Source organism: Cariama cristata, unplaced genomic scaffold (genome assembly GCF_000690535.1).
Source record: "Cariama cristata isolate BGI_N322 unplaced genomic scaffold, ASM69053v1 scaffold23753, whole genome shotgun sequence".
In the NCBI taxonomy this organism is placed as follows: domain Eukaryota; kingdom Metazoa; phylum Chordata; class Aves; order Cariamiformes; family Cariamidae; genus Cariama; species Cariama cristata.
Window position 1 is genome coordinate 10,963 of NW_009608190.1, and position 11,102 is coordinate 22,064.

Genomic DNA, 11,102 nt, shown 5'->3' on the forward strand with positions numbered 1-11,102 from the left:
CCCCAGTGCCGAGTACAGGGGGACGATCACTGCCCAGGTCCTGCTGGCCACACTATTGCTGATACAGGCCAGGATGCCATTGGCCTTCTTGGCCACCTGTGCACACTGCTGGCTCTTGTATCCTAAGATTTCAACCAAAAGACGCTTTAAAATATCTTAGTAGGCACACACACAAATAAATTTTGTTAAATTTGCTCCTTGAGGCTGCCATGTAACTGTTAGTCATTGGGGCATTTAGCATCTGGCAACCTAAATGCCTTAGTGAGTCTACACCACAAGTGGTCTAAAGTCTTACAGGGTCCACAACACCAATGGACAAGTGACTATGGACACTTTTCAGAACTTTCATTGAGAAACTGATTGCAGGGACTGACATAAAAGTGTTTAAAGACCACTGGGAGCAAATAACTATGAATGCCTTTCTAAAGCTTGTAAGGAAGGTGGCATTTAGTTTAAGAGCTGAGGAAAGGACAGAAAAATTACTTGGTAACTGAAGCAAATATTTTATAAGCAATCCTAACATGTTGGTATTGAAGGCACTGTTGTGCTTCACTTTGCTGTCATCGATGTATTTTTCCCATATGTTATATATGACAGTAGTGAAGAATGTTACTCCTTTTGTTGTGCTCTAATTCCTTATTTCTTTTCCTTTCCCAATCTTTCTAGACTCCATAGATGGGAAACATGCTCGAAGGACTCAGTCCAGTACTCCTCTGGGAGAATTATTTGACCATGGGCTGGATAGCTGGGCTACCTCCATTTTTGTGCTTTCTTTTTTTTCTGTCTGTTCCCGTGACAATGGGAAGACGGGAGTTTCTGTATATACAATGTATATATATTTAAGCATTGTCTTGTTTAACTTTATGTGTTCACACTGGGAGAAATATAACACAGGAGTTCTTTTTCTTCCTTGGGGATACGATATAAGCCAAGTGGTAAGTATTTATCATTCCTGGTTTGGTTTTATTTTTTTAACTATGTTAGTGTTTTCATAATATTACAGAAATAGAAAAATAGAGCTCAAGGCAAATATATTTGGCCAAGATTTTGAATGTGAAATAGCATAACCCTAAAAGTTATTCAGAAATATTTCCTGCATTTGCAAGAAGGGATGCTCTTGAGCAAGTTGTCAGAATCAGAGATTGATTACTTTGCAGAAAAAAAAAAGCTTGCAGCCAGCCTAGCAGTCAGATAGTGCCCATAACAATGTTAGTTAACTGCATTTGATTTGTGGTAGTAACAAAAATTATTATTAAAGACAAGGGGCAATGGCTTTAAACTGGAAGAGGGTAGATTTAGATTAGATATTAGGAAGAAATTCTTCATAGTGAGGGTGGTGAGGCAGTGTCAGAGGTTGCCCAGAGAAGCTGTGGCTGCCCCATCCCTGGAATTGTTCAAGGTCAGGTTGGATGGGGCTTTGAGCAACCTGGTCTGGTGGAAGGTGTCCCTGCCCATGGCAGGGGAGTTGGGACTGGATGGTCTTTAAGGTCCCTTCCAACCAAACCGTTCTATGATTATGCTATCTGAAACCATAAGCAATTTTCTCACCAACACTGGGTTCTGAGGCATGATGTTGATTCATCCAAGTAGTATTTATTAACAGTAATTATGCAGCTATACAATACTAGACCTTCTCAATTCTACCACCTCTTACATCAGAAGTGGTAATGGAAATAGCGTTGTACCTATACAGTGAGCATTAACTGTTGTCAAGTGAGTTTAACCCTTGGAAAAAAGTCAAAGTCATACCATTAGAAGTTTCCTCTTGGGAATGGCATTCAGTAACGTGAATTACATACCAGCTCACAGCCAGGGCCCACCTGAGTTCTGGACTGGCTTACAGCCCTACCTTGAGGTGCACCCCTTCAAAAACACACCGAGGGCTCCACGGTGAGTGAGTGGTGGCCTCAGTGCACAAAGGAGTGGCAGCAGTAAGAAGGTCAGTGCACTGCCAAAGGCCCAGTGCTGGGGTTTCTGGGCTGGCTTATCTATTTCTTAGACAGCCAGGCTCTTGCAGCCTGCAGAGCACAGTCTCAGTCTTCTGAGCTTCCTGTCACAGGCATGAGATGAAAGGTACAGCCAAGTATACATAATTGAAAAGAAGTTTGACAAATATTCAAATATGTGTTTTAATGAAAATATAGTATTTGAATTAATGGCTGCAGATGTATTGTTGTAAACATAATCAGAATCCAGTGGTTTGAGAACAACTCAGAGATGGTGGTCCAGCTGTGGTGCATCTGTTTCGTCCCCTAGAAAATAGGTTCTGGGAGAAGTTGGCTCAGGACTAAGACATTAGGCAGCCAGCTGGTCTGCAAGTTTCAGCCGTGTCTGTGTAAGGCTTCTTAGTGAAGTTCTACCAGGAGGAGAGGAATACCTGTGTTCAAACAAATTTCACTTGTTGCTCAGATGATTGCTGTAGATGTACGTGTGAATGTTTAGAAAGCTCTTCTGGTTTGCTCTGGCATCCAAACTGTATTAGTGGTTAAATAGGGGAGTGAGTATCAACCAGCAGAGCAGTACTGTTAACTCTGTCAGTGCCTTTTAGTGACCTATGCCTCTGTCACTGATTTCCCATCTGGGAAGTAATGGTAGTAACATTTCCCTGCCTGACAGATTGGTGGTGAGGCTGAATTTCAGTAAAGTTTGTAAACTGCTTTGATTAACTTGGGTGCAAGGTGCTAACAAGTGCTATTTCCTGTTCCCCTCGGATGCTGAATTGCTATCCTGCACGCTCACTTGCTAGCAACTTCTGTGATCATTTGCCTATAGTCAAAATGATAAGCATATAAATGTAGGATTTTTTAGATAGGATTTTTTGATGTTATATTGGTCAAACATCAACAGTGGTGGAAGACTGTACTATTGAAATGTCTGTATGTCAGTTTTCCCATCTGTAAAAATTAGCTTTTGTAGTTGTGATTGCCTATGACCAAAGACAAGACAGGATTTGTAGATCAAGGTAGTATTTTTTCCATTAGTCCAAACTACATTTCACACACACCAGAAAGTACAGAACATTTTTTTTTCCAGCTGTGCTAACTAGTCTAGTAAAAGATCTTAATTGTCCTACAAACATTGCCTTGCCCTTGTTTTGTAAACCCGTTTAGCAAATTTTGTATGATGTGTGCACTATTAAAGGTAGCTCTTCATCTCCAGCTACTTGGAGGAAAGGATGCTGAGGACATTAGCAAATGGCTGATGATGAGTAAGAAAGCTAATGTTCCCCTTGCTGGTTTTGTTCCCCACCATTTCTCTGCCAGACATTCCCACAGTCACATTCAGAGGCAGAGAGCGCAGAAGCACTCACAGGCTGCTTTCAGACTGATTCCCGGCGTTTAGTTCACTATTTCCTCCCTGGCTTTCCTAGCTGGATTGCCACACGAATTCTCTGTCTTCAATAATTTCGCCGACAACATGATGCTATTGCATTGGCATGTCAGACATTCAGGTGGTCTAGTCCCCTGCTTCTGCTTTGAAATTTGATGGTAGCCAGGAACTTTGGACTTTGTTATCACCACAAAGCTCAGGAAATGCAGTAATTAGTACAAGTGTGCAAATAGATAACTGTTGACCTTAATGAAAGCTTAACTGGCGTGTAGCTCCCAGGACACTGCTGCTGAGTCAGCTCCACTGTGTATAAACCCAGACAGCCCGCTCGCTGGCTCTGTGTTAACTGTGGTATAAAAAGAGCTGCTGTTCCTCATGAAAAAATACCTCATTATAAATAGAGAAATTTGTGGGACTTATGCAGATCACATTTTTCTGCAACTTGATGACTCACCAGAAGTGGTAACCTAATTATGCTAGCTGGACTGTAATTGGCACTCCAATTAGCTTTGATTACAGCAGACAGCCATTTATGGGAAGCTGTGGTTTGTAAACTTGAAAAGTGGCTGTAACGTGTCTGAGAGATGCTTGGTCAGAGGACTGTTAGGTTTGTGGATCCAGGACCAAGGAGCAGGCATCTGCAGCAGTGAAAACTCTTCCCCTCTCTCCTCCCTCCTTGAGCTATCTTGTGCGGACTCCTCTGTGGGCAGGAAAGGATGTGGGGAGAGGAGCCTCTTTATGCCGTAGCATCTAGACAGTTTTCATATACTTTTGAGTAAGTACATCTATTAGAAACCCTAAAAGTCATGAGCTGAAGAGAAGGCTAAAAGAGAAACCTTTGCTATATTCTGTGAGAAATTCTCTTGGATACATCTTGTGAAAACACTTTTATTTTGTTCACAAGCCCACAACCAAAGAAAGCTAATATCTGCAAATTAAGTTTCTTGGAGAAAAAAAGACAACGCTTTCCTGAGAAATTAAAATTTCAGGCTTCCTGCCATATGTTAATTTTCACAGACATCCTCTTGTTTTTTTAAAAAAATCTATTTTCCTCCTGAAAAATTAAGCTTTCCTGAGAAATTAAAATTTCAGACTTCCTGCCATATGTTAATTTTCACAAACATCCTCTTGTTTTTTAAAAAAAATCTATTTTCCTCCTGAAAAATTTAATATACCACAAGTGAAATAATCCCCTAATCCTGCTGTTGCTTTTCATAACCCACTGCAGTTGAGTTCATAGTAGGGGAACAAAATATTCATTTTTCCTTAATATGAAGTAGTGATACCTCTGCTTACATCGGTGCTACCTTAAGCCTAAGAGGGAGGTACCCTTTATATTCTTAAATAAAAGTTTAAAAGTGAAGATAAGAGCTGCGTGAGAGCTGGAGTGACCCAGATGATTCCACGCTCCTTCCTCTCTCCCTCTCCCCAGCCAAGAGGGCAAGCTCAAAAAAAGCACAAAATGACAAGCAGCAAACGTGAAAGGCAACAGGCAGCTCGCTCCAGCCCTGCCCTGGCCCTGTAAGGAGACAGTGACCAGAAATCCTATATACATGTATATTTTATATATATATACTGAAGGCATGGATGGTTGGACCGTAAGCCCCTGGTTTTCGGTCTGAGATGCTTTCCCAGCCGGTTCTGCCCCGTGGCTTTGGACAGTCCCACCGAGACTTTCAGAGAGAACACTCTGCCTGCCTGGAAGCTCAATGAATGAAGTACCCGATGCAGGTCGCAACTGAAACGTTGTGGAACTTACTTTTCTCCTTCCTTTTGGTCAAAACAGGGGAAGGAGTTGTTTGGATGCCGTATACCAGGTTTGCTTTTCATAAGCAGTTTACAAAACTCATGCTGAAATATGTTTCGTATGACCTTTTCCTGGGAAGTACTGTGGCAGCCAGCGTTTTGGGAACTGGCAGAGAAATCCCGAGCAATGCAAGTGCACATCCCATCTTTAAAAAACTTCTGTCTCTTCTGAGGGGCAAAAAAAAAAGGCTCTGTTAAAAAGAAAAGTGAAGCTGCAAATTGTCATGTTATCAGGATTCAGAATATTTTTTTTAATTTTAGTTAAAAAGATACTCACTTCCAGAGTTTTTCTAATTTGAAGTGTTTGTGGAAAGCATAGCCTTTCTTGTGAAGAAATAAGATTATTATTTAGTTCCAAAGGTAGGAGCTCACTGGAATTGTTGAAGTAAAAGAACCGAGAGTGGTGTGGAAGCAGGGCTGGCCAGGCCACGGTGTCGGCATCCAGCTGTCTCCTGGCACAGCTGGAAACCGACCTGGGTGCTGGGTTGTCTGAGGGAAACCCCATCTGTATCCATGGGGAATTGAAACCGGAGGACCTGCGGGGCACAGGCTCTTTCTGCAGCAGATTGCTTCATTCTTAACCACTTGATTATGATTCTACTCAACCCTTTCTTGGCTAATTAATCTTCCACGTGCCATTAGCTGTTTAGCTATCACATGCTGCTTGTCTAAATGCAAAATGATCTTTTTAAGGTAAATAAACCCCTATTTTTGTAGGCTGAATTTGCTACCTTTATTTATTGAAAGAATAATTAAATGGAATGGAAATGAAATTAAATTAAAATGGAAAAATTACACATCACGCTAAAGCTAACTCCTATTGAAATCACTTGTAGCAAGTCATTAGTTCTTGCTTTTTTAGACAAGTGTCACATTCATTTTCAGAGGAAAAAAGTAACCTTGTATTTTAAATGACTTTGCTCTCTAGACGTTCAGTTTGAGCACTACGTTAATGGAAAATATTTCAACACATGAACAATTAATGCTATTGGAATATGCTAGTGGAATTGAATATTATAGTAAAGTTAATGTCATTTTTTGTAGAATCATAAAAAAATTAAAAGCATAGCCAGAATATTTAAAAAGAATGAGAAAACGTTTGATTTTCTTTCCTGTGTAGTACATCATAGAGCATACTCAATGTACCTGTGTGTAAAACAGGAATGGTAAGTCACTAGGGAGAAAAAAAATGTATGTACACACACACAGAGTCTGGAATATTTTGGTCGCAAAAGTTCCACCCACCATAGTGGAAAGACATGAAAGAGATGGTGATTTTAAAAAAATCAATTATTTTAGAGAACAGTTAAAAGGCTAGAAGCTAGGAGATTTTAAGGAGTTATACTGCCTTATGGTTATATAGAATTTTCCCAATGCCCCATTAAAGAACTATTCTGATTTTAGCGAGGGACAGAGGTGACTATGTTGCTGTGATTTACAAAGTTGTGACAAGATAGGGAGGCACTGCTCAGAAGCCAGCCGTCCTGCTGTTCAGCCTTATCAAAGGGCCTACAAATTAACACCATGTATTGCCAGATTTTTGTCTGCACCAGGACTCCTCCTCCTCATAGATAAAGCCTTGGCAAGCCAAAAATTTTCCTGGTCAGATGCCGTAGTGAGTTGGAATTGCAGATTGTATACGTCTGACACTAACTTGCTATATAGTCCTTACTTGTGTTATTTAATTTGGACTTCTCATTTTACAAAATGTTGCAATTATTTTTACTTGCTAAAGACTACATTTATATCTGAAAAGTGCTAAAGCTGATCAATGCCAGAGAGACGAGTAAAAAAACCTGGCCACATTAAGTAGAATTATTCAGTTCTGCTTAGGAATACTGCTTTACATTTCAATATTTTTTTTTTTTACCAGCAGTTACTTTAAAAACAGTTTAAGCAGCTGATTAACATACTTAGATTTTGTCTAGTAATTTTGACACTCTTCAATTTTTGCTAATATAGCTTAGATCAAGGGATGCAGCCATTTTCTCATCCTTCCAGCTTTCTAAAGGAGGTCTTTGAGACTGTCTCAGTGAAGTCAGTTACGAGTCCTTAAAAAACAACACACCAGAAATGTGAAGCCAAAGAGTGTTTTTTCATATGCTACATCTGTTAAATAAGAGGCAATCTCAACCTGTGAGTGCTGCCCCACCAAATCCCAGGGCGGGGGATTCCCCCGAGAACCCGTTGCATCGACGCCTGTGTTCCTAGAGGTGTGCTGACATCCGACAGCGATACTCAGGACTGCACTGCCAAAAGTACTGACCGTAATAACGAGTAATACTGAAGTTCTTCTTTTATCACTTGCCAAAAAAGTCCATTCAGAATTCAACGTGTGAGGGTAAATTCAGGCTCCGTCAAAGCCAGTTGGAGTTTTGCCATCAGCTTTGATGGGGCCGGGAGTCCATCCGTCATGTCTTACGGATAACATAATGCAATTTCTTCAGAAAGCCAAATGTTAATTCTGCTGTAGTGGGTTGCAAAACCCATTATGCACGTCCTTCGTTTAGACCAAAATTTGACTCACTGTCTTCAATGGCCCAAGATGTAACTCTCATACTAGTGCCTACTCTTCTCCATTGCAGACCTGTTGGGCTGCTTGTTCTTGCAGAGGTAATTCAAACATCCAATTCTGCAATGCCCATTCAAGTAAAACTCTGAAAGAGCTACATACTGATAGGGCGAGAATCTTGAATTTAGATACAGAGGAGTAAGTGAAGTCAGATATAGTGATATCTGTATGTAATAGGGAGTTTAAGTGATGTCAGTGTTCTGCTACTAATCTGTGATCTTAAAGAGCCTGTTATCTAAAAAAGGCTTTTCAATGTACCCTTAAATTAAAGCAATTAATTTAATAGAAGACTGGAAATGTGCTTATTGAAGTTAAAAATGAAGAAGAAATGTAACATAGTAAAAAATGAGTATTTTAAAAAACTAAACAAAAAATAGTAAAATCTACCATATAGGTAAAATTGGAAAATACTTGTCATCCCAGAGCGAGAAGCTGTATTGGATGGAAAATATAAAGGTTATTGAATGTTACCTGGGAATAAATAGATGAATATGCAGTCTTCTAAATGACATTATCATTAACATAGTTGTTTTAATTTAGAGCTAAAGTAAATGTTTGCCATTCATTCTTAATCCAAGTCTAGAATAGTTCAGGAGGTTGAGACCTGAAGCATGAAATGTACAGCCCCTTCTAAGTCCCGTAGCAAAAATCGACAGCTGATAACAGAGTAGCCCAGGGCAGGAGTGGGGCAGCAGTCCTGCTGGCTGGGTGCCGGCCGCAGCGGGGGCTGCGGGGACTGGGTGGCCTGGGCTAAGCCAGAAAATGGGGTTTCAAGGGAGAGCAGGGTCCCTTGAGGAGGTGGGATCAAGGGCACAAGGGCTTGGGAACCACTGCATCCCATTCAGTACTGCATTTGCACGTCACGCCCCTAAAATGGTAAAACTTCATCCATTTGTGCCAGCGGTACTGCTACAGGTCATACAATGGGTGGGAAAGGTATTGCTATAGGAGCTATAGGGTTTTGATTGCATTAAAATTTCTGACCTCAGCTGGGTCGCAAAATTAACTCCAAAGAGAGAGTAGAAACTACATTTACGTCTCTACTGAAACTGGTGGTACTTCAGCAAGTGATTCATGAGTCTCGTGTACGCGTCCTTTTGCTCCTAATGATGTTTGACTACCTGTTCCTTTTTGCCTCCTGTAATGATGTTATCTGTCAAACAAGACTTCAGCTCCTTCCCCTTCTTTTTATTTCTTCACATTCAATTGAATTTTTTTATTATTTCGGGTGAACTTAGATTTTTTTTTTTCCCTCTCAGTTATTCTGATATGATCAGTCAGGGGGCTGAGCTGCAAAAATAACCACGTTGCTAATTCTAAAGTCTGTGTGCGAATACAAGAAAGTGCATGTGCAGAGGGGAGACCTGGCATTAAGGAGGGATTTAGAAATTAGGTGTTTTGAAAAGGTAAGTCAGTAATACTTACCACATGCAAACAGATGCAGACATTAGCAGGGAAGTTGCTTGCTTACCATATTTCATGTGTTTTAAATAATTTTGTTGGTGACTCTGGAAGCTGCTTCACTGCTTAGTCGTAATTGTTTTGGGATGGCACCGTAAGGTCCTGTAAAGTGGGGGGAGGAGGAAAATCACACATTTTTTTTCCTACTCTTGCATTGGTATTAAGATGATAAGCGAAATTCTGTGCCTTTAGAAGTAAAGGATTTAAAACATGTTATTCTTTTTCTATAGGTATTAATAGCTGCATATCTGCTCACCGGTGCTGTTGGTGTGGAAGTCTGGCAGAAGCCTTTCCTGTTTGGTTATTACATTACCGACGCATTAGTAATCTTGCTTATAGGTAAGTGTCCAGATCCATGAAAAACTGCACTGCTTTTTAATTATTTTGGTTAGATATTTCTTATATTTCCTTCATTTTTTTTTCCTTTTGTAAGTGTTGGCTAGTCAAAAAAACCCCACATGAATAGAGTTGATTAAAAGGGCTAATACTGGAAAACTTTAAAAAAGTAGATAATTTTGGAAACATTTTTCCTCACTGAATTACTATCTGTTGTGCACAAATAATACAGAAAATGTTCCTTATCTGCATGTGCAGCTCAGTGCGGTGTGCTGGCTGGCTCTCAAAGTCTCAGGAACTCCTTGTGTCACTCAGGTAAAATGTCACTGCCATTTACATATATTCTAAGTTTAATGTTTTGGCCTGCAGCACCCTGTGCTCCAAAACGTTATGGATAGAAGGAATAGGGGCATTATTTAAATAATCTTAGAAGGCACAACTGTAAATCTGAAAAAGAGCCAGGTGGTTTCTAAGCTCTTCTTTAGAATTACTTTCCAAACAAAAGTGATGCATTTTTCATACACGGCAATAATTTGTTCATTATTTGATACTGTCAGTGCAGTTTGAAATAAGCATCGAACATTTTTCAACTGCTATAGCTAGACTGAAAACAAGAGCAATTGCAATTTAAGGAGTTGAAAACACAGTAGTCTTAGCTAAAAATGTGTGTATGCAAAATGGCTTTGGTGTGTTGCTTGGAAGGTGGAGAAATTAGCGTATATATTTTAGGGATTTTTATATGAGCATACAAATGATGAGAAGGGGGCACTAAAAAAACATGTTTGACACGGATGGTCTAGACTTGCATCCCAAGGAATGTCTTCAGTCCTTGAGCCAAGTGAAGGACTTGGATGTAGGTGCTCACCCAACGCCAACTCTAACTAGGAGCCATCTTAGCATTTCAGGGGGGGACTTTTGAAGCCACTGCATTGATGTGTGCTCCCACCACCCTTTCCCATGGTGAGGTCTTCAGCAGGTACTGCTCCAGCCTCAGCAGTGCTTCCCAGAGTTCCCAGATTGGAAGGGACCCTGCGTTCAGGCTGTGCTTTCTACTGAGCAGCATGGTTTTGACAGTCTGTTGTGCTTTACACAGAGCATAAAACCGACCATGTGCGACGAAGAGCGTACAGTCTTTTTCTTGGCGGGCCTGTTTTAGGCACTCTGAGGAAAAGAAAGAAAGGAAGGGGAAAAAAACAGTGGTTGCCTTTTCAGTAGTCAATGAACTATTCATTTTGACAGAGGTGTGGCTATAACATGCCCTGGGGTGGCTGGCAGGGCACTGAAGGACAGGCAGTGATTTGTGCTCTGGAAGGAGCACCGCAGGTCCAGGAGAGATGGACGCTGGCTCGCCCAGAAGTGACGGGTTAGGGCTGCGTGGGCCTTTGGTGCTAGCATGGGCTCGTCCGTTCAACACCCTTGTCCTGTGCTACGCACGTCGCTGCATTTGGTCCTGTCACTAAGGCATGTGAGAGCCCGTTCCGTGGGCGCGCTGATGGCTTCCCGTGCGCTTGGGAAGCCATGGATCAAGGTTTAATTCAAACTGTTTGACATATTAAGAAGGTTTGTGGTAGGAAAGCATGTCGATGTCATCAGATCT

The 11,102-nt window shown here is 40.9% G+C and overlaps 1 protein-coding gene across 1 annotated transcript in view; it reads left to right on the top strand.

The window, feature by feature from the left end:
• LOC104159199 (ethanolaminephosphotransferase 1-like) overlaps window positions 1–9,508 on the top strand; it is a gene marked incomplete at both ends in the record, with an annotated part of 15,836 nt that extends 6,328 nt beyond the window's left edge. The window contains 2 exons of the mRNA XM_009697042.1: window positions 667–935; window positions 9,400–9,508. Of these exons, the coding sequence (XP_009695344.1) occupies window positions 667–935; window positions 9,400–9,508 (378 nt within the window). The remainder of the gene's footprint in view (window positions 1–666; window positions 936–9,399) is intronic.
• Window positions 9,509–11,102: the final 1,594 nt, after the last annotated feature.